The sequence below is a fragment of the Podarcis melisellensis genome, assembly GCF_964234715.1.
Source record: "Podarcis melisellensis genome assembly, chromosome: 9".
NCBI lineage: Eukaryota > Metazoa > Chordata > Lepidosauria > Squamata > Lacertidae > Podarcis > Podarcis melisellensis.
In genome coordinates this window covers 19868570-19892580 of record NC_138541.1, presented here as the reverse complement: position 1 = coordinate 19892580, position 24011 = coordinate 19868570, and the positions used below count along the sequence as shown (strand labels likewise).

Below are 24011 nucleotides of genomic sequence, written 5' to 3'. Positions count from 1 at the left end.
TCAGAGGTCCACAGGCACCCAGGCCACTCTCGTCTTTTGAGCCCCTTTAGCTATAATAATAATTTAAAAATTATGACCCACACAAACTAAATAAAACACCAAGAAAAAGAGCAAGACATATCTCATTTAACAAAAAAGTATGTCTTCTACCAAATGACATCTCTTTTTTCCTTAATTTTGCAGCTCTAAGCTGAATGTGTGTGTCACATTTCATCGGATGTGCATAAGGACAAATTGCAAAACTTATCAAATGCCAAAGTATAATTGTCTAAATCTGAGCCTCCTTTGACCTTGAGATCCAGGACAAATGGCCCTCGAGTCCTGCCCCAGTGGCCCCTTCGCAGAGCATTTCCTACTTTAAGACTGAGTGGCATAGACTAGGGTGGGGAATTGGATGTGGTTAGATGCTAACTCCCTGTAGTCCCAGCCCCATGTTCACGGATGATGTAGGTCCAGCAACATATGGATTTCCACAGTTCCCTACCCTTACAATAGGTCCTATTTATGTTGCACTTCACTTTTTCCCAGTTAAGTTCCCTCCTGCACACCAGGAAAAACCGATTGGGGATGTATACATAGTTGTTGTGTTTCACAATTTGAAAGCAAAATATTTTGGTGTTGCAGAATCCTGTTTGTGCATACCAAAGTGGTGTTGCTAGAATGAAGCATTCTTGGCACTGAAATACCTTCCTTCTGCCGCCATGTTGATAGCCTAAACTGTAAGCAGTGCTATTTTTCTAGAAAAAGAGGTACCAGAACTCTCCATGAACACCTCGTTTACTCTCTTATAATGGCAATGGAACCTACCTTAGAGGTGCCAGAACTGAGTTCCAGCTGAAAAAAGGGCCTGACTGAAAGCACATTTTGCAATGTGGGTGATCTTTCTTGGTTGAGAGGAAGGAAGCTATGGACTGGCTTCTCTGCAATCTGTTGTTATTTCAGGGTCTTGGTTGACACTGGAAGCTGTTTGCATGTTGGAAGGAAGGATCTTTCATTGCTCATTCACTGTGCTGTTTGATCTTTGCCCTTGGCCACAATTTTTCAGAATCTCAATAGTGAAAAGAAACATCCCATATCTCCTCAAAATGTGACTATACAGCTCATTCACATAATTGCCTAAAACATTTTACTTTTGAAAGCTTTGGGTTATTTCTGTGATTTGAGTTCTATGTTCTGTGGTTTTCTCAGGGTTTTCTCTTTCGTTAAGTTTCTTAGAGGGAAGCCTTTTATCACAATTATTTAACGTATTTATATTCCACCTTTCTGTCACCACTCTTGTTCCAGAGTTAACACAGCCTGCAATACAAAGTATGTGCTGTATTTGATGCTATTTCAGTCATCGTTGCTGTAACTGTTTTGCAGGGTGTTCCAGGTCCTGGCCAGTATTACATAAGAAGTCAGTTTGAGAAGCCAGTTAGTGCAACACGAAGTGCTCCTTTCCTTTCACTTGCCCAAGTAAGAAGTAATATAGCTCTTTTTCTTCCTTTTTTCATTTCCCATAATGTTGTTACATTTACCCCACTTATCTGAGCAGTGAGAAGTTCCAGGGATGGCATTACAGTGGTACCTTGGTTCTCAAATGTAATCCATTGTGTAAGTCTGTTTGACTTCTGAAATGTTCGAAAACCAAGGCACGGCTTCTGATTGGTGAAGGTGCCCTGGAAACAATAGCCAACAGCTGCACCAGACGTTCAGCTTTTGAAAAATGTTTGAAAACTGGAACACTTACTTCTGGGTTTTCAGTGTCTGGGAGCCGAAACGTTCAAGTACCAAGGTGTTTGAGAATCAAGGTACCACTGTACATGAATTTATTTCCTTTGCATAGGAGAGCATGGTGGAGATTTCTGGTACCATTGTGATAACTTTTTACTGGTATATAAACACTGATAGTGGAAGCATGTACACTCCTATAGCAGGTACCATAAATGCTAATCTTGCAACAAATTTCCAAAGTACAGCACTGTACAGCACCAGATATGCTTCTTTTATTCTAGTTTAAAATCTCAAGCTTCTTCTGCCTCTTTTCTTTCTATCCCCAAATTTAAATTACTCCTCCATACTCACACAGAGGAATGGGCCTACCATTAGGCACCGGATGTGAAACAGTTGCCTCAGGTGGCAAATGTGGGGCAGGCAAGAAGTTGTAGAACAGAGCTGTATGTGCCCCCTGCCAAGCTGTCTTGCTGACCATTGTTATCGTGGAGGATGCTGTCCCATCAGTAAGATTCATCTGCCAATCTAGACAGCTTCTGTTCATGAAATTCGTGAGGGATTACCATCTTGACCTTTGCCCTAGGCAGCAAAAATGTCTTGGGCCTACCCTGCTCATAGAGATTTGGCATTCCAGATTCCTGGCCATTAAGGACCACCAGCACCATATTTAGCCTCTGATCACACACTTCAGGTGACATTATGCAACGGCATAGTTATCAGCCCGTGCACAACATTCAAGATAGCTATACTCATTTCTAATCCAGTAGCATAAAAGAAAATTCTGAAAAAGCATGTGATTGCATCAACATATTGCCCAGCCTTTTAGCTGTTTGGTTGCCTCTTCAGAGTATTGAAGCTCAGATGTTGCTCCTCTGCAGAATATTCCCTCTTAAGAGCCTTGACTATTCATTTGGTTAAATCAGCATAACCAGGTAAAGTCAAGCAACAGACAAGATGCATCTTGTTGCTTGTTGCTCTCAATATCTGGCTTGCAAAGCTCTGACAAGTATATTAAAATATGTTTTATATTATACACCAGTGACTTTCTAGTGAGCACTACATAAGCCACTTGCAGTCAGGAAATGATTCCATCAATAAAACTTGTGATATACAAATCACAAGTTAACTTGTCAATTTATAAATGCTACCTTTATTTTTAAGGATGGCCAGAATTCCCATCACAGAGTGCATGCTTTGAATGCGGAAAGGTCTCAGATTCAGGCGCAGTTAAAAAGCACTCAGTTGCAGCACTGGAAAAGAGCTCTGCTGGGATCTTTGAGTAGATACACCTTGTTTAGTTTTGAAAACAGAAATTTTTTTGATTAAAATAAAGAAGATAGACGAATGGTTTGACTCAGTGTAAGACAATAAAATATGTCCTTTTAGTTTATTGCTATTAGACTGAGAAAGCTGTTTTTAGACAAAGTTGGGATCTTTCTACCTACATAGCTATTTGAAAGGATTGCTTGTCATTGATTTATTTTCTCTTGTGTTTCCGTAGAGATTTGCACCTGTGAAATCAACTGCCCCAGCTCCTGGCACATATAATGAAACTCGCTACGCTCTTGAGTCCTTGAAGAAAGCGACTCAAACAAAAAACATTCCATTTGGCAATACAGCTGTTCGATTCACCCAAGACCACAGGCTGCGAAAAAGTCCAGGTTTGCAGTAATTAATGTAAACAAGTGGGACGAGCAGCAAAATATCTCCACCCTCTAAGAGGAGTGCTCCAGGCAGCCTGCAGCAGGAACCTTGAGGTGCTGCTCAGGCCTCCATTGTGTGTATGCGCTATGGCTTTTCTGGAGGGCATAAAGGGAAACTTCAGCATTTTCCTTATTTATACATTGTGATGTTTCTGGAGAGTGGGAAAGAGAAAAGTGTCCCTCTTCCTTTTCTTACTCCTGAAGCATCCCTTATTAATGCAAAACAAAAAAAAATCTTTCCAGTAGCACCTTAAAGACCAACTAAGTTAGTTCTTGGTATGAGCTTTCGTGTGCATGCACACTTCTTCAGATACACTGAAACAGAAGTTTCCAGACTCTTCTATATAGTGAGAAGGTGGGGAGGGGTATTACTCAGAAGGGTGGTGGGAATGGGTGATTGGCAGATAGCTGTGATGAGCCTGTTAACGACTCTTAACGACTGCAATAGGTCTTACAGGAAAAAGCAAGGGGTGAGAAGGTGAAAAATGGCTTTGTCATGTATAATGAGATAAGAATCCAAGGTCTTTGTTCAGACCAGGACTCTCCATGGTTTTAAGTTTGGTGATAAGTTGCAATTCAGCAGCTTCTCTTTCCAGTCTATTTCTGAAATTCCTTTGTAGTAAAACAGCTACTTTGAGATCTTGCATAGAATGTCCTGGGAGATTGAAGTGTTCTCCTACTGGTTTCTCTGTCTTGTGATTCCTGATGTCCGATTTATGTCTGTTTATTCTTTGGCGTAAGGTCTGGCCTGTTTGTCCAATATAGAGAGCTGAAGGACACTGTTGGCATTTGATGGCATACACAATGTTAGACGATGAGCAATTAAATAGTCCCGAGATGGTATGTGTGATGTTGTTGGGGCCAGTAATGGTGTTGTCCGTGTATATGTGGCAGCAAAGTTGGCATCTGGGTTTATTGCAGGCTCTGGTGCCAGTGTCCGTGTTAGGTCTGGTTGTAGTATTATTGTGGGTTAGGAGTTGCTTAAGATTGGGTGGCTGTCTGTAGACAATGAAAGGTCTTCCTCCCAGAGCTTGAGAAAGAGAACTGTCATTGTCCAGGAGAGGTTGTAGATCTCTGATTGTACGTTGTACTGTTTTAACTTGGGAGCTGTATGTGATGACTAGAGGTGTTCTGTTATTTTCTTTTTTGGGTCTGTCTTGCAGCAAGTTCTCTCTGGGTATCAGTCTGGCTCTGTTGATCTGTTGTCTAACTTCATCTGCTGGGTATTTTAGTTCTAAAAAGGTTACATCTTATTAATGCAGAGAGTGTAGCCTTTTCCCTTCATACATGGTCTATATCTCCATAATGCGAATCCCCACTCCAATATGAAACTGCCAGGGTCTTAAGCAGATCAGTTACATCTTTCTTTGACACCTCCAGCTTATGTCCCTGCTCTCCACTTAACTTCTTCCTTAGCACTTTCTGCATGCTAGGCAGGTTTGGGGTTAAACATTTTTCTTTTAAGTTATACACTTATTTATTTCAGGATACCTAGGAAATCTTCTAAGCGTTTGGGTGGTCCTATTTCACTTCCCAGTCGATAAGCAACCAACCATCTGAGTTCTCTGCTGAAAGGAAGTATTTGTCTGGTGTTAAGTTCATGTGGTTCAGGATAAATAATCAGTGAAGATAGCAATGGATCTGGATTTGTATTACAAAACAATACATTCTGCATAGTGATTAATGTACATAATGATGTGGAGCTGAATTGTAAAACTGAATCTGAGTAGTAAAGCCCAGTCTCAAATAGTTCAGGATACAATAAGATTATGCATTGTTTTTGAGAGGACTTCAGAAACCATAACTTTCAAATATGGGTTGTTTTCCAATACAAATAAGATGAGGTCAGGACATATATAGATGTCTCGGAAGAGGTGACTTCAAAGTCATCTCATTGTGTAATGGTTGTATAAATAATAAAAAAAGTTTTTTATGCAAAAAATGAGAATGGGCCAAAGTGGGTTGCATGCGAAAGTTTTTCTTGTGCTGCTGACTCCAGCTATATTACAATGCTTGTTCAAATATCAGCATATAAGCAATGTTTGTGCCACTGATGGATTTAGAAGTCATATGTATACCTCTATCAGTATTGTTTGAACTATCCTTTTGGCAGTATTTGCTAAATCATATAGTTAAATAATAGCCTTGCTTCCCTCTGCCTACCCAAATACAAGCTTAGCAGTTTTATTAGAAACACATTAATGAAAGCACATAAAGTGACAGAAAGTGGTTTTGCTTAAAACAAAATATTGCTTGGAGTTTAGATGGTTTTGATGATTGTGAATGGGTTTATTGCTGTTGTTTCCCCTGTGTTACCATAGCAGGTGATCAGAAACTTAACCAAAGAGCTTGATGATCTATATTTTAGACTGCAGTTTCTCCCATACACAGCAAGGGTTGGTTGCTAGAAACTGAAACAGCTAGAAACTGAATTGTACAATACGCATTGAGACAGAGGTAGAAAGTTTAAGTGAGGTTGACCAAAAGAGAAGCTGTCTTTGAGTGCTGTTGCTCCTTGGGAAGTCAAAACAGGATTAGTTGTTGTATTGCCTACTGTAGCTTCAGCTGGGCTCCACTTGTATGTTTGTAAAAAGACACCATGTCTCTAATACTGTCTCTCCACCAAAGGAAACTAAGCTCTGTCTCTCCACCAAAGGAAACTAAGCTCTGTAACACAACCCGTTGAGTTATTTCTACAACTCAAGGAAATGGGAGGTGCATAACAGTATGCTAAAGCAGAACTACCACAATTCAGCTCATTGAGACTAACTTTTAATTAAGAGCACATAGTATTACAGCTGTAGAGTTTATAATTTATGAATATTTTCTTGCCATTCAAAGAAGTGGGTCTTTATTGTAAATATTTACCACAGTTTCCATTGAGTTCCCCGCATATTCCTTCACATCTGACAAGGTCACCCTTGTTGACAGTCAGGAAAAGCTATTTATCCTTGTGTTGCAGATCACGCTAGTTATCCTAAGATTCTAGAGGTCATCAGCACTATAATATGACAGTCACTTCCTAAGACAAATAGGACCTATTAATGGTATTCCCAAGAGTGTGTGCGCGCTCTCTCTCTCTCTCTCTTAGAGCACTTTGAGTGAGCTGTGTATAAACAAGACAACTGAATGAGATACTTGCAGAAACTAGGGGAAGGGTGGAATCTAGTATGAATGAACGGTTTTCCCAATGATTTCTAGATTCGTCCTTTTTAAAAACATTGTATGAAAGCAAATGTAAATAACCTGAAATGTATCAAAGGGTATAATGTTTGGTGACCCTTTGTATATTTTTGAGCTGCCTACCATGAAAACATGCTAATGATGTATTTCTCATTCTGCTCATTTCCCTTCTATTGCACCTCTCCTTGTACTCTGTCCTTGAACAGAAGTCTTTGCTTTCGTCCTCTAATCTGCAAGAAATGTGGCCTACCATTTATCTTCAGCATAAGCCTCTCTTTGCTGAGTACAACATTTGATCGTGTCCTCAGTCTGTTAAATGTGGACCTTCTTACCTGGCAGAGATGTGGGTTTTCTTTTTCCTTGACAATCCAAAGTAGTTATAGTGCTGTGCTATATGTGTATGTGTATATCAGCGTATTGTTTTATTTTTGTATAGCACTTTTGCCCTTTCTCCTACAATTCCCATTTTAACTTAATTGTCTGTGGTAAAAGAATTAAGTAACAGCTATTATGCTTACAGAATTTCATTGTATGCTGTGCAGGTCCTGCATTCTATAATATTCTCAACCACAGCATTGCAACAGAAAGTCTTAAAAAGGCTGACATGGAAAAAAAGAAAAAGGGAGCATTTGGTTCTTCAGTTCCTAGACTCTTATATTTAGTCAAGAGAGAAGCTTTTACTACTCCTGGACCAGCAGATTATCAGGTAGATTGGTTTTCTTTTGCATGTTAAAAATGGAGCCCAAATAATTTGTGGTACAGTCCTGTGCATCTTTACTCAGCAGTAAGTCTCTCTGGGCTTAAAGGGGGTTACTTCCTGGTAAATGTGTTTAGAATTGTAGCGTTAATCTACTTTGTCTATAATCCAGAGATGTCTTGTGCCAGTAAAAAAACATTTCTCTTCTTGCAGGCCTTTGGCTAATTAAACCATCTATGGACTTTTAAACTGTGTGTGTAGGTTACTGGTTCTTTTGGCTTTTTTTACTATGGTATGTATTTTAGTGTTTTTATATTGTAAACTGCCCTGTGAATCTTTGATGAAGGGCGGTATAAAAACAAAACAAAACCTCAAATGAGAGTAAGTGCTGAATTCTTTATTTGGCAAAAGCCACTTGTACATGAATGTAGCAGCAGCAGATAATCACTTCTGCAAATGGAGAATAAATCTGTCAACTGCTGTTAGCATGATAACTTAATGGAGCACCTGTGTTCAAAGGGATGGCAAAGCTGTGGCCATCCAGAAGATGTTGGAAAGCATTTCCCATAATCCCTGCCCATTGGTTATGTTGGCTGGGACTGATGAGAGTCCAAAAATATCTGGAGGGCCACAGGTTTCCTGTCATCCCTCCTTTATATCTCTGAATACCAGGTGCTGGGTATAAACAAAAAGGGATCTGTTGTTTTCATGCTCTACTGATGGGTTTCCCAGAGGCTATCTGGCCATTATTGGAAATAGGATCCTAGACTTGATGGACCTGTGGTCTGATCTACCAAAGCTATATTTGTTTTCATCTGTAAGGAGGAAGTGAACAGCAGGTGCTTGTGCATCTTTTCTTGGGGAGATTGGTCTGATACAGTCCAGTGTAAGCAGACAAGCCAATTTAGTGTTCCTCCCTCTGCTCCTTCACTTAGAATTGTAAGACTGATTTAACCACTTTCCAACTCAGCTGTTTCAGTCCCCTCTTTCTGTTCTCACCTGCTTTTCTGCTCTACACCGTTCAAGCTGCCCTTTTAAGCATACAGTGGTACCTCGGGTTACATACACTTCAGAACTTTGCTTCAGGATGAGAACAGAAATCATGCTCCGGTGGCACGGCGGCAGCAGGAGGCCCCATTAGCTAAAGTGGTGCTTCAGGTTAAGAACAGTTTCAGGTTAAGAACGGACCTCCGGAACGAATTAAGTACTTAACCCGAGGTACCACTGCATTTACTTTGGCCTCCACAGTCACTTACGGACTCACTGTTAAGACCGTGTTCATGGAAGACAATCTTACTTGGCTACAAGTGACCGTTGAAGAAGATTTACTAGGGAGTTAGCCCCACTGAATTCAGTGGGATCTAACTTTCCAGTAAATTTTCATAGGGTTACCAGACTTTGCATTTGGCATTACTGCCTCTGAGCACTTACTGGAAGACAGAAATGTGCAGTACACAGGAGCCAAGCTTCATCAAACAGAAACTAGGGAATTGGCTTACAGTTATATAGGAAAACAAAAAAGAAGATTGTGGCACCTTAAAAACAAGTTTATTGCGGCATAAGGTTTTATAGACTTTCATGACTGCAATCCATGGAATATTACACCACAGTAAATCTGTTAGGTTTTAGGGTACAACAGTACACACTCTTTTTCTTTTTTGCTGTAACAAACCAAGACAGCTTTCCCTCTGGAAAGTACTTGTGAATAATCCTTTCTGAATGAGAAAAATCTCTCTATAAAAGAAATAGGTTCTACTGTGGTTTAAAGAACGACATAGACCATCTTGTAAATACAGAGAAAATAAGTAACTAGTTATTAGAAAATAACTTACATTTCCACACTACAGTCAAACTAGAAGAATAGTAAACCTACGCTATTTCTCAAGTGGTGTCAATTAATTAGCATAGGATCTTTCTCTTGCTCCATATTATTGAACATATTAAGTATGACTACCTAAGAGCCCCATTAACATTCCCTGACAGCTGATTTAACAGAATTATAATCATAAGGGGAAGAACTGAATACATATTACCAAATATGCTAGTTGTAGGGACAATTTTCCGCAGCATGTCTCAGATGCAAATACTTTCCCCCCCTTAGGTCTTAATCAAGCTGAATAGCTAACATATATTATCATTAGAAGTTATTATAGATAAATTTAGAGATAGGTCTCTTGATAGCGGAAGGGAAAAGGGGGTTGGATATGCTATTAACATTTCTTACTGGGGCAAAGTCATCAAATATTGTTCGTCAGCTTTTAAAATGAGCTTATTAAAAATAATCCAAAACAAAATGCATAACTAAAAAGTATCTTGCATTTCCTACATAACACAATGTTTGCAAAAAGTTTTCAAAATCCAACTCGTAGCTCTGTAAGATTATATAGTTTCTCCAGAGAGCCAATTGTCAGGTGACAAATTTTAAACACTTACAATGAATTACCATAAATCACAATAATATTAAATTAATTATATTTGCCTGTTTTGCATGGCCTGGTGTGCTGTCTACCAAGGGGATTGTCAATTTTAATTTTTGCAGGGGATTTTTTTTGTAGAACTCTGTCCAGGACAGCGGTGTAGCAATCCCCGTCGGTGCCTGGAGTGGACCAAAGTTGTTGCGTAGCTGCATCCCCCCAAACGCCCGGCAGCCACAGTGCCAAACTCAAGCTGCCCTGCTGTGCTGCCCTATGCCCCCACCCACCTGGTGCAGACAGCACCCCCCACCCCTGGCTAGCTATGCTCCTGGTCCAGGATTCACTTCCTGGCTGGGGTAAAATGAGATAGAATATCTCTATGGGAGACATGCTGAGCAAGGGAGAAGACTCCCATGACTCCTTGTGAAGTTATTCTCACAAAGGTGCCCTTAATATTTTTATTTAAAGAAATATTTATATCCTAGCAGGAATAAAATCTCCTGCCAACCTAGCACTCCCACCAACCTAGCAGTTCGAAAGCACATCAAAGTACAAGTAGACAAATGGGTCTCTAATACTCCCAAGTAGATAAATAGGTCTCTAATACTTCCGGCGGGAAGGTAAACGGCATTTCCGTGCGCTGCTCTGGTTCGCCAGAAGCGGCTTAGTCATGCTGGCCACATGACCCGGAAGCTGTATGCCAGCTCCCTCGGCCAATAAAGCGAGATGAGCGCCGCAACCCCAGAGTCGGTCACGACTGGACCTAATGGTCAGGGGTCCCTTTACCTTTAGGAATAAAATATAATTCTAGTAGAATTGCACACACTTAAGTGCTTTTATGATAAAGTTCTAGAAAGAGGTGAATCTTTAGTGGGATCTTTCTTGGAAGTATTAGAGATCAGGGCAGGTAGAGCTGTATTAGCACCAGTGCTAATCCAAAAATTGTGCCTTGAGTAAATCAAGATATACCCAAGCTGCAGGTGGGCGCAAATAACTCTTTTGCAGCTGCTTCAGTCTTTCCTTGTACAAACAGCTGAACACGACAGGATTCAGCATATAAACATAGTTTGCCCTTAGGTGTTTTCAAACCATGGCTTCATGCCCTAGCCTGTTTTGAAGCAACGTGCTTGTAACAGGAAGCTATGGTTAGTTGCTGAATCATGGCATGTTGAGTCTTTCACATGAAAGGATGAGTGAAGTGGATTCAAGGGAGCTCAACTGACCTGCATACAGCTCATGCTTATATAATCACTTGTTAAGATAGGATTTTTGGCCTAGCATTGTACGTGAACCGCTTATTTGTGCAAATGAGTCTGAGGATTCTGCCAACAGACTAATATTTACTAAAACTGTAAAGCAGTGACACGTTCAGACTTCCCTTTATAATGTAACCTCCCCTGTACCCAAACATAATACTACCTACTCAAATTTCAGGTTAAAGAGACCACTGAAGAACCACGAAAAAAGAAGAAGGAATTGGCCATTTTTGCGTCAGTTACAGAAAGAATTCCAAGAGTAAGCTCGGTAAGCTGTCTCCAGACTGATTCCTCTCCCTTTATGCTGCATGCTCCCAAATTATAGAATAGTAGGTAATCCACAGATTCATATTCTATGCAAGTATATAACTCCATTGCAGAAAATAGTTGTCCTAATAGACTTCAGCATATTCTTTCATTCTGTGGAAACAGCATAAAAGTTGGTATAGTGCAGTAGAAAATTGAGTACTTTAAAAATACATCAATAGAGAATAATTCAGTGCTTATTTCCAGTGACTTTTAGGATGTAAGCAGTTGTGAACTTAACAAACATATGAATAGTCAAATTATTCTGACACACACACACACCATATTTCTTCGGCTAAGAGCTGTGGTGTTAATTAGATAAGCATCTGCCTTCCCTATGGTGTGTAACTGAGAGGCAGGTGTTTAATTGAGGCTATTTAAGAGCTGCGTTAATTACACTTTGCATCTTAGTCCTCCTGCAAACTTGGATTGAATGGCAACAATTTCTCTCTTGTGTAACCAGTCAAATTTAGAATGATAAGCTGTTACATTGGAGACTGAATCTGTGGGAGCAAATGACAGATAATTCAAGAGCAAAAGGCAATTCATTAACTTGAAATATTGTTTCAGAATTTCGTGGCTGTGTTGTAACCGGTGGAGACAGAGGTCTAGAATGGTGACGTGGAATTCTCTAGGGAACAAACCAGCAGTGTAAAATGCGGACCTTTAGGAGCCAATACCAAAGTGCTTAAGTTTTTCTGGATTCTCCATTAGACCAAAAAACAAAACAAAAAAGAGAGGCTGAAGTACTTATTTTCTCTGGTGGGAGTATCCAGCAAAACCTAAGCACTTTGGTATTGGCTCCTTAAGGTCACATCCACAACATACATTTAAAGCACTCATACCATTTTAATGGTTAAGAGTCCTGTAGCTTGTTAATGGTTCTAGGAAATGTAGCTTATTGGGTTAAATGGTTGCTTATGGGAGTTGCTATCTTTGTCAATGCCAGCGGGAGACTTGAATGTTAGAGATCTGATAGATGAAGGTCAGGCCTGTGCAGAGCTTGTGTCTGGGCCAGACAGTGTAAGTCCTGCAACCCCTTGGCATCACCCCCTCTGAGGCCCAGGACAAGTGTACCTGGCTGCCCCCAGCCTCTGCATGGGTCTGTTGAAGGGGCCTTGTCAACAGAAGGATGCTGGGTAAAAACATTAATACGTAGACTTGGTACCACTCACTGTGGAATATAGCTATAATGAAAAAAATCACACATATTTTGAAATTTCAGCAAGCACTAGACTCTCCAGATACTTATTATATTCTTTGCCACTTATTTGTGACATATAAAGTAAAACCATCTTTTTTCAAGGGAACCCTTGTAACAAACCTGGCAAATCTGGAACTATATTTGATAATCTGATAATGTTGATAGTCTTTTCTTGGACTTTGTTATTTTAACCCATGGTCAACTTTTCTCATTCTACACCCCAATTTTGTAGTTTTGTTTTTCATCTTTTAATTTTCATCCGTTGTTATAATTGTTATGTCTGTTTTATATGCATTATAAAATGAAATAAGAAAGCTTAGAAAGCCCCAAACATTAAAAGGTAGCAGTTACCGAAGCACATGCCATTTTCTTCTGAGAGGGGGTGGGAATTTCAAACATGCTCAGACTTCCTCTGGCTTCCAAGAATCACCATCAAAAAGGTTTAAGTATAGTTCAGCCTTTTCCTCTCTGTTTTGAGCTCCAGGTCCCATTAGCCTCAGCCTGCACGATAAGTGGTCAGGGTTGATGGGAATTGTCTTCCAATAATATCTCGGGGGGGGGGGATAGATTAGGGAAGGCTACAATAAATATTAATTTATTGACCAGAGAATATCCATATTGCTTTCCTTTTCACACACAGCCCTTTAGTGGTTTTTACTTATTTTATTGTGGTCATGGAGCACCCCTCATGCATTTGCATTCTCCGGCTTGGATTTCTCCAATTTGTAATGACTGCTCCCTTTATGACATTGCCTTCCAAACCACAGACTATAAGATCTAGCCCCACAGTATATTCCATTCTCTCCCCAAGCTCTTATTTCTTCTGTCATATATTAAATTTAATCTATGTGATCCTCTGCTTATTTATTTATTACAACCACTATTTATTTGGAGACATTTGGAGTAAAGGAACATGACAAGTTTTGTAGGCAGCAGGGAAGGAAATCAGAGAAACATATGTTAAAATTATATTATGAATGTCTTAAACCATTGCTCTGCAGCTCCATGTCTGATGAAAAGTAGGCTTTTTTCAGTGACAGCAGACCCAAAAAGAAAGATCGAGAGGAAATATCTCTTATATAAGACAGAAGATGCTTAGAATGGGAAATTTTATTTAAATTATTTATGTCTTTCCTTTCTCAGTAGAGTATTTAAGACACATTACAATGTGTGTAAAAACAAACAAGATACATTGAAATCATATTTGTACATTTGCAATTCTGTGTTTTGATGTAAATCTGAGCTCAGTGCTCTATCCCAGGTAAGTAGTTACAGGATAGCTGCCTAAATTATGAAAAAATACAGCAGAAAAAATCTATATGACTAATACTACAATATATTCAAATACTGAATGTATTGTATGGTGAGCTTAAATTCTCCTTCCAAGTTTTCCTTGCTGGACATATTCCTCCTATTACCTACTTCCTTCAGTATTCCATAAATCCCGTATATGTAATAGGCTTTTTTGTTATCCTGAGGTGGCTAGAACTCTTATCCCTGGGAGATTCTAGTGTGGCCCCTGTGAGGGCACCTGTGTCTTCAGGCCTTCCCTGGTATCCATAGTATGGAAGATGCCCCTCATCCTACCGGGATTAGGTTTGGAAGAAGCATTATTTATGGTAACCAGTGCAGTAGGTTGCAGTGTGTGATAGAGTCTGGAAGTCGAGCCTTTTTCATCTTTGCCAAGCTAAGCAGTTGGCTCCTTACCTCTCTCGCCCTGACATAGCCACTGTGATCCACGTGACGGTCACCTCCAGACTGGATTATTGTAACTCACTCTACGTGGGGCTGCCCTTGAGACTGACCCAGAAACTCCAGCGGGTGCAGAATGCCGCAGCAAGACTCCTTACGGGGTCCTCGCTGCGAGATCACATTCACCCGGTGCTATACCAGCTGCACTGGCTCCCGGTGGAGTACAGGATCAGGTTTAAGGTGCTGGTCTTAACCTTTAAAACCCTATACGGCCCAGGACCCTCGTACCTACGGGACTGCCTCTCCTGGTATGTCCCACAGAGGAACTTACGATCTTCAAACAAAAACATTTGGAGATCCCAGGCCACAGAGAGGTTAGGCTGGCCTCAACCAGAGCCAGGGCTTTTTCGGCTGTGGTGGAACGCTCTGCCACAAGAGACTAGGGCCCTGCAGGACTTGACATCTTTCCACAGGGCCTGCAAGACAGAGCTGTTCCACCAAGCCTTTGGCCAGGGCACAGCCTGACTCCTTCCTTTGGCAATCTTCACAGAACTCTAGCCCAATGGTTGCCATCAATTTGATTTGAATTAATTTTATAATGAAATTATTTTAGAATATTGTATTATTTTATTGTTGTTAGCCGCCCTGAGCCCGGCTTTGGCTGCGGAGGGCGGGATATAAATAAAAAATTCTTCTTCCTCTTCTTCTTCTTAATTATTGAGAGAATTACGTGTGTTTAGCCTGGTAAAGAGGAGGCTGTGAAAAGACATATGATAACCATCTTCAAATATCTAAAGGGCTTTCACATGGAGGATGGAGCAAGCTTGTTTTCTCCTGTTCCAGAGGGTAGGACTCAAACCAATGGATTCAAGTTACAAGAAAGGAGATTCTGATTAAACATCAGGAAGTACTTTCTGACAGTCAACACTGTTTAACCGTGGAATGGACTCCCACGAGAGCTGGGAGACTCTTCTTCCTTGGAGAATTTAAAGCAGAGGTTTCATTACCATTTGTCATGTATGATCTAGTTGAGACTCTTGCATTGCAGGGGGTTGGACTAAATGACTCTTGGGATCCCTTCCAACCCTACAATTCTATGATTATATGGATTCACCAAGCCACTCCTTTATGGCGTGGTTGTGTCCTATATCAATGGCTTCCAACTCCACTGTCTTTTGGTACATGCGGAGATGTATGTTCTGGATACTGGAACACTCTTAGAGCACTTACATAGAGTCATCTGCAAAGCATTGGTTTCCCTGCTGTATGCCACAGAATATCTTTATCTGAAAAAAGGGGATCTGTAATAATATGTTTTGCCATTTGTGTGCTTCCTGTGGGGAAGGATGTGCTTTCTGCCAATTAATTGCTTTACAATATCCTTAACAGACAGCCCATTAGTATATAATGAAGACCAGATGCTCAGAAATTTAGTCTTGTCCCGTGAAATGAGCTCCATGTTGACTATGCAAGTAACAAAATTTTATTACAAACAAACTTAAGAAAAGAGATGTGGGTATCTATGAAATACTCTACTAAATATCTGCTAAATAGTGATGTTCAGTAGGAAAGATATATATGGAAAATGAGATAGAAACTGTGGTTTGAAAAGAGAATAAATATTGATATATGCCACTGACAACTTGTATTGGACTCTGCAGTCGTTTTACAGCACTGCTGTAGTATATATATATTTAGTATACATACATGAAAATATTTTACTGTAAATGAAAGTCAAATAATACTCTGATTGTTTCAGAGTAAACTTGATTTAAAAAATAAATTATATCTCCCAGGATTTTATAACTCAGTGCTTCATAAAGGTTTTCGATTGTAATGGATTATGATATTTATGCTTTAATATATTTTAATCCTATATTAAGCTGTTTTTATTGTACTGTTGAATGACTGGTTATGGTCTTTGACTACAGTAAGTAATAAAAATTTGAATTTGTATAAAAAATCTTGGATCTCCATTGCCTCTGGCAGTCATTGGGAGCTTCATGAACTGAGACCCCCTTGACCTGTACTTGAAGTGACATGGTGTTTGGGCTGTGCTGAGGGCAGCAAGCACTTTGAGGTGAGTCTGGAACTGGGAACCAGGAGCCACTAGACAGGCAAATATTTGGAACTGATGAGCAAGGCAGGACTGAAGGATGAATTACAGTGCAGGATCAAGGAAAAAGCTGGGAGTCAACACCAAAGAATATACAGAACCAGAGGACAAACAAGGAATTGGAGCCAAGAGGCATGCCAAAGGACAGGAAGAACTTGTTAAAGCAAGGCTCAGCCAAAAAAAGAAGTAATTAGTTCTCTTGGAGAGCCAGTGTGGTGTAGTGGTTAAGAGCGACAGACTCGTAATCTGGGGAACCGGGTTCGCGTCTCTGCTCCTCCACATGCAGCTGCTGGGTGACCTTGGGCCAGTCACACTTCTCTGAAGTCTCTCAGCCCCACTCACCTCACAGAGTGTTTGTTGTGGGGGAGGAAGGGAAAGGAGAATGTTAGCCGCTTTGAGACTCCTTTGGGTAGTGATAAAGCGGGATATCAAATCCAAACTCTTCTTCTTCTTCTCTTGTTCATGCAAAGAAACTTTCAATGGGCAGGCAAAATCGGTCTAGAAGGTAGTTTGTTAAGAAGGTGGCCACCAATAGTTTAAATCAGGGTTTTCTAAACTTGGGTCTCCAAGGGTCAGGGTCAGGGATGATGGGAATTGTAGTCTAAAATCAACTGGAGATTCAAGTTTGGGAAACGCTGGTTTAAAAGGTCCACGACATGAGACAGGCACACACAGATAACAGCAGCTGCTGACACATGGTTTCTGCCTTACTCATTTTGTGAGGTTGCCCAAAACATCATTGGGCAAAAATCTGGTGCAGTTCTAGTTACCATGTAGTGCAGAGCAGCGGCTCATGAAAGAAAAAGATTATAGGCCCTTATTACTTTTTATTTATTCATTTTCAGTTTTTTATTTTTTCAGTTTTCAAAAAATTACCGTATGGATTTCCTTGCTTAAAGCAGGATCCATAGTAATGAGGAAACCAGCAACTGTGGTTGGTTTGTGGGTTTAAAAAATATGTATATGTGTGGAAGAGCTAGTAAGGTCTTTAAAAAAAAAAAATTCCCCAAAGTGTATAAAGGGCACGTTTGCTTCACAATGCTATTATGTGATTAAAAACAAATTATAAAGTTCTGTAGTGAAAATGGTTCCTATTAAATTTGACGAGGAAGCTATCAGATGTAATCCACTATTATTACGCTGCTATAATGAGAACTGGTTGTAGGCTGCCATTAGACTGTTAATAGTGCATTGTACCACAGAGAGATACAGAGCATCATTTAAATAAAAAAGTGTTTATCACAAGTAAATAGCATTAGTCAGTTATGGGGAGAGAGTGCTTGCAAATCGTTCTATAAGTCTGCCCATCTCAATATTGTCCTTCCGTAATCCACTTAACACCGCACAGATCACAAAGGAATTTGTTGCCTTCTTCCAAAATAGCTTTTGTGTTTTTGATACTGCTAACCTTTGGTTAAACAGAAACTGTGCACGTAAAATAAAATAAAAACAGAAACAGGCTTAATTCACCTGTTCTAATTCTTTAGTAGGGTTTAAGCTCCTTAGCACTCTTAAATCCAGTTTGGGATCCAAGCTAGGTATGGGGGAAGACAGATTCATGTGCTAAGCACATCTGTCTAAGCTGCATAGAAAAAGGTCTGAAACAGGTTATCTGTTCGCAGTAGCCGAAGAGGCAGAACAGTCCCCTCTCTCTAGTAGCTGAGTGGTAGAGAATCTGCTCTGCAGGCATCTCCAGAAATGCTGGGAAGCTGTGGCCAGACAATGTAGACAATATTGAGCTAGATGGACAAATAGATGGTCTGTTCCTTCCTGACAGTTTACTTCCCTTAAGTCTCTTCTCCCAGTGCTTTTCTACTCAGCTTGTACCAGTTCCAGAAGTGCTCTTGGCTGAGAGAACGGAGCTGTGACTAAAAAGACAAAGGGTTCTGGTCTCAGCATCTAGGAGTTATTTTTTGTCTTTTGTATTCAGTTCTGGCTTGAACCTCTATCCCAGGATACCTGGTCTACTGTTTTGATATTTGCTTAGCTGTCTTCTCTCCAATCACCCAACATGCACATTCATAGTTGTGAGATAGTCAAGCAATTATTTTTGTTGAAATTAAACAGCAGCAGCAGCAATAAATTTGCAACATAAAGAAAATTCAAAGATCTATACAAGTTCAAAATTTGGTTAATGGTCTTTGTCTTTGTTTTTACCTTTTCTTTTACCTAAGACGCAAACTGTTAATTGGTGTTGTTTGCTTTTTCTGAAAACAAAAATGGGTTTAAAATATCCCAGCAGATGGCAGCAAAAAAGACTCCTGTGGTTCCATTTTGAACGCTATAGCTTTGCCACTATCAACAGCAGATCAGAAACGCAAGTAGTAGAAACCACCCATTTGTGATTCTATCCAATAGGAATTGCAAAGCAAGATCCAAACTGCTGGTTAAAAATTTCTTACTCTCTCTGTGTTTGTGTACACACACATATAAATCAGCATATGCAAACTTTTATGCAAATATGTATAGTATTTTGCCCTCTTGCTTTGGTGATGGCCACCCTACTAAGGGTGGTGGTGGGGCCGCTTACACATAGTTGGAAAAGAGAAAATTCAGTGCAGCACCAACAAAAGATGGTGTAGATTTGCATAAAACTAGCACATGCAGATTTAAATGAAAAATAAAAGTCTAAATAGAAAAATAAAACATCTCACTATAGTGGGAGAAACTGAGTAGGTGACGTGGGTGCCTGCCTGCTCGTTCTGTTGTCTAGGTGCAGCTGACAGGCAATTTTAAGGCCCCCCCTCCTTTCCTACGCATTTTAATTTTTTAATTGGACTTGGGCAGGACAGCCGTTCATAAAGAAGACTGCTGCCTGTAATGTTGGGCGCATGGCTATCCTACTTCCTGATAGTGATTTCAGCCATGGAAATTGAGCCCATCTAATTGTGATTATGGGACGCGGGTGGCGCTGTGGGTAAAACTTCAGCGCCTAGGACTTGCTGATCACATGGTCAGCGGTTCGAATCCTCGCAGCGGGGTGCGCTCCCGTCGTTTGATCCCAGCGCCTGCCAACCTAGCAGTTCGAAAGCACCTCCGGGTGCAAGTAGATAAATAGGGACCACTTACCAGCGGGAAGGTAAACGGCGTTCCGTGGCTGCGCTGGCTCGCCAGATGCAGCTTGTCACGCTGGCCACATGACCTGGAAGTGTCTGCCGACAGTGCTGGCTCCCAGCCTATAGAGTGAGATGAGCGCACAACCCTAGAGTCTGGCAAGACTGGCCCGAACAGGCAGGGGTACCTTTACCTTTACCTTTAATTGTGATTAGATGAAGAAACAACTTCACTGTGCTAAGGCAATAATGTGAACATACCCTTACTATATCAGTCTGTTTATTCCCATTCTATCCACTCCAATTGCCACTGGCTCTTAAAAGTCTCAGGATGAAGTTTTTCTTACCCTGCTACCTGATATACCGTACTCTGAAGTAGATATACTGGGGATTGAAGATGAGACCCATTGTCCTTTTCCGCTGTGCTGTGGCTCTATTCCTCTTGGAAGTTGAGCAGTCTTGGCCCAAGCAAAACAAGTTAGAATTCAGATAATCATTAACATGCTAATCAAGCCCTGCATGGTTTGAGAAAATTCTAATTGTAACAGATTGTTCTAAAATGAAACAATCCCTGATGCATTCCTGTAAGTTTCTTCCTCATTTGCTGTGCTAATGGAGGAATAAGATTTATATACTTGTCAGAGTAAAAAATAAAGCTTATAGGCTTCGTCTGGTTATTTTTCAAATTTCAGAAACATTATGTCACTCATGCTGTGCTTTCAGTTTTCACTTAAAAGGCATCATTGCAGACCCTGCTGTGTGATTGTTCTTTGTCTATCCCTGAGACCCTCAAAACTTGTAAGTTTCACCTATTTCACTTCATTACCCATCCTGCATCTGTTGCCTTGAATTAAAATAATTTTTACCTATCAAAGAAAGCAATTGCATTAAACTTTCATTTAACCAAATCGTTTGGGTCCTAGGATTTGGTTACGAATAAATGAAATTCAGTTGTAGGGCAATTGTAGTCCTGGCTTTACTTGCTTGACAAAGACAGTGTGAATATAAAAGGGCTATCACTGAGCAAAAGGACTTGGTAGTTACTGCTGACTGAGGTGTTTATCTGCTGAAAACTTTTGCATGATTTCACATGTGAGAATTTAATATTCATTTTATGAAATAAATTACCCTATTAGCTGTACAGTAGTTTAATTGTATTTTATGCTCATCTTATGCTGTGATGCCATATGGCAGTGCAGAGCTGAGACTCTCTAATCATTTACACATTTCTTTCTTTTCTTACAGTAAATTATCCTTCCAGGAATTTGTAAAGTGTCTGTGTTCTATATATTATTCATCTTTAAAAGCTGTTACCTGCAGACCAAGGCTTTGAGACAGAAGTAGCTAAACTTGTTTCTGCAAGTTATATGGTCTAGATATGTATTTATATGCAAAGTATATGGTTTCTTTGTTTTTCTGGGGAATAAACAAACCAGGACGCCTTGGCTTTGCATTACCTCTGAACCTGGGATTATGACTTATTTCTCCCTTACAAACCATGATAGCTAGCCAACTTGAAGCCATTGTTTCTCATTGGTTTGTTTGTCCTGCTTGTACCAGGGGAGGAGCAAAGTGAGAGCGATCAGGCAGGGTATACCAGCATGCCGCTAAATTCTCATTAAACCACAATAAGGAAGAAAGTATGATTTATCATGATGTGTGAACATGGACCCTCACTGCATCTTTATTCCAGCTTCTTCTCTTTTTCATTAGCCCTGATCCTTTCTCATCCCCATATCTCTTATTTCTCACCTGTGCCAGTCTCAGAGGTCTTTAACACCAGCAAGATGGCGCTACTAGGATGGTTCATTTTCTCATGTATTTCTTGCATAGTTATAGTGATCACTGTATCTTAAATACTTCTGCTTTTTGGTTGATCAAGCCAACTTTCTTTCATATCCTCCCCCTCCCCCAAGTTTTTGTTGCCATATAAATATCCACACAATGTTTAAACTGTTAATTCCTGATTAATTTTATTCTTGATCCCCTTAATCATGTACAGTCCAGCTTCTTTAGCTTAGTCTTAGACTATAATCCCAGGGAACAGAGACTATGTGCACTCTTGGTTTTATTGATTTTTGCGTAGCACACACATATCGTGATTCACGATATATTGCCAGGTAAAATTATGAAATCGATATCACGATATGGGCTTCAAAACGGTTTTGGATGATATATCAATATAGTCATAACCTGCCCTAAAAATGCCCCATGACTTTTTTTAATTTTAAAAATATGTCCATCCCAAAACATAGGCAGGTGTCTTAACCCTGGTCAGATCATTGGTCTGTATTCTCTGTTCGGGCTTACAGCAGTTCTCCATAGTTAAAGGTATTGATCTTGAGATCCTTTTAACTGGAAATGCTGGGGATTGAACATGGAAGTGTTCAATTACTATACCACTGAATGATGGCCCTTCTCTGTACGGTCCCTAATTATGTATTTGCACAATATGTTGCTCAGTGATTGGATCTTTCTCCCTTGGCTGCCCACTCCTTATGAATCAAATGGATACCACCTTGAATTTACACTGGTCATCTGAATATTTGAACTGCCTGTAGCGAGGATACAGTACTTCCTGACAGCAGCCTAACTTTGTAGGCATCAGCCAGACTGTCAGCTTTGAAAGCTGTAACTGCTTCTTCCTCCCTTGAAGGAAGTCTTTTTCACCTTTTGATCTCAATGCCAAAATGTGAACAGAATTAATCTATTTTGGTCCCATGTTTTATGCAAAAAATCTACAGCAACATTTACAGCAAGGAAAATATGACATATTCCTCTAGCAGCCAGCTGCTCAAGCTCTTTGCATCTTGCTGTTTAGAAAGTCAATTTATTTTTTGCACAACTTATGCGCTCATATAAATAAATTTGAAACTATTGCAAAATGAGACACAGTAATCAGTTCAAACTCAGCAGTTGGCAGCTATTAATTGCCATTTACACACATTTAAATGCAAGACTTGTGATTGCTTTGATTCATAAAATGTTGAAGATATTTTTTAATGGGGATTTAAAAAAAAAATCCTGCACTTATTTGGAAGTAGAGAATTATATTCATGTTGGTTTTCTTTAAAGAAGGCTAATCACTGTCATTCAGTAGGTCAAAGAGTAGTATGGTCATAAATATAAGGTGATTAGTGTCTTTCCGCTCTTATGAGTTGCACAAAATGCCAGTTTGATCAAAATGGTGATGTGATACTGTATATTGAAACAACGACTATTTATGTGAAAAAATGTTCTGCAGATGACTTCTGTAAATCCTGTACATACTAATTATACATGGTACCATGAAGAATTAGAACTCTGGCCAAAGGACAGTGTTGTCAGCTGTCTCACTGTTGACCCAGGAATTTGCAGAAGAGATGATGAGCTATGAATTAACTGCTTGCTCAGCCTCCCCATTCTGCCTTGGCCCTCTCCGATAGTTGCCTCCAACATGTCCCAGCTCAGTGTGGTTCAGGTTCCAGCTGTCCCTGCTACCACCTTCTAGTCCATGGCCAGCACTGTCACCTCTGCTGCATTATGGAAAGCACCCACCTATGCTAAGCCCACCTCACTTGCTTTCCCCCTCCCCAACTGACTCCTGCATTAGCTGTCAATATTACCATTGGGACCATAACCAACAATGAGAGACCAACTGACCCCAGGCACTAGCCCAACATGAAAGAGGTAGCTGGGTTTTTTTTCTCCTCCTCTTCCTTGACCAGCAACCTGGGGTTAGATGGTTTCATTGCTCCCTTTTCAGTCCTGCTGGGATCTGCTTCCCCAGCCTCTTCCCTGCATGTAGCACAGTGGCAAAGCAGACCCCTGCAGCCAGCAGGATTGTACCGTCTGCTCATCAGCTGGTTGTTATTCTGTCACATAGTTGACAGGTGGTGGGGCTTTCCACCTGTCAAATGCACGGCTTTGCGAGTCTCCTCCCCCTTCCCCTTTAAGCTCTCAGCCTCAGAATTTCATTTCTTTCTTATTTATTTCATATAAATGACACACCACTGGATTGTAGCCTCCCTCAAAGCAGTTTAGGGGGGAAAAAACCATAAAACAAGAAAAGAATCAAAAAGAAAAAGTAACAGCAATAATTGAAGACTTTCAAAAAGTTAAGATAACAATGAACTAAAAACAGATCAGAATAAAATTTACCTGAAAAACTGCCTTCCACTCCATTGCTTGATAAAGGCATTATGATCAGCAAATGGAAACTGGTTGGTTTTGCCATGACCTGTTGATTATCGGCCCGTGGTAACACCAAGATTTGCTTTTTTACTGATGACACTAGTGTTGTGGAATAATGAGAAGCCCCATCAGTATTGGCATTCCACCAATGGACATTTTAAAAATTCCTCCAGCTCCTAAAGTCACATGTATTTAGGGGGGCATTCCCCTGAACTTGAATTGATGATCTTACTGTTTTAACTATTTCTAAAACTGTTTTGATAGTGGTGTATTTAAATTGACTTGTTTTGTTGTGGATTTTATTTAAGACTATTTTAATGCTCTGATAAGTTGTTTTTGCGAATTTTAATTTTGCATGGACGTTATAATTGATCTTATAGTTGTAAACTGCTTGCACCCACAAATGCCATCCAGTCAAATTAAGCAGGGGCTGTGTAAATCTGCAAGGTTATGCCACAATTTTTATGACGGACATTATGGTAGAGTAGTGGAGGAGGCCTA

General features: G+C 40.2%; 1 protein-coding gene and 1 long non-coding RNA gene across 2 annotated transcripts in view; one reads left to right on the top strand and one right to left on the bottom strand.

The window, feature by feature from the left end:
• Nucleotides 1-24011, top strand: part of STPG2 (sperm tail PG-rich repeat containing 2) — a 236226-nt gene that overhangs the window by 41256 nt on the left and 170959 nt on the right. Inside the window, exons 7-10 of the mRNA XM_081925037.1 lie at nucleotides 1363-1455; nucleotides 3215-3374; nucleotides 7142-7305; nucleotides 11145-11234. Of these exons, the coding sequence (XP_081781163.1) occupies nucleotides 1363-1455; nucleotides 3215-3374; nucleotides 7142-7305; nucleotides 11145-11234 (507 nt within the window). The remainder of the gene's footprint in view (nucleotides 1-1362; nucleotides 1456-3214; nucleotides 3375-7141; nucleotides 7306-11144; nucleotides 11235-24011) is intronic.
• On the bottom strand, nucleotides 11178-15952 carry LOC309377885. The gene is made up of 2 exons (XR_014171763.1): nucleotides 14937-15952; nucleotides 11178-14183 (listed from the first exon to the last, which is right to left on the bottom strand). It is a non-coding gene; the product is annotated as an uncharacterized lncRNA (long non-coding RNA).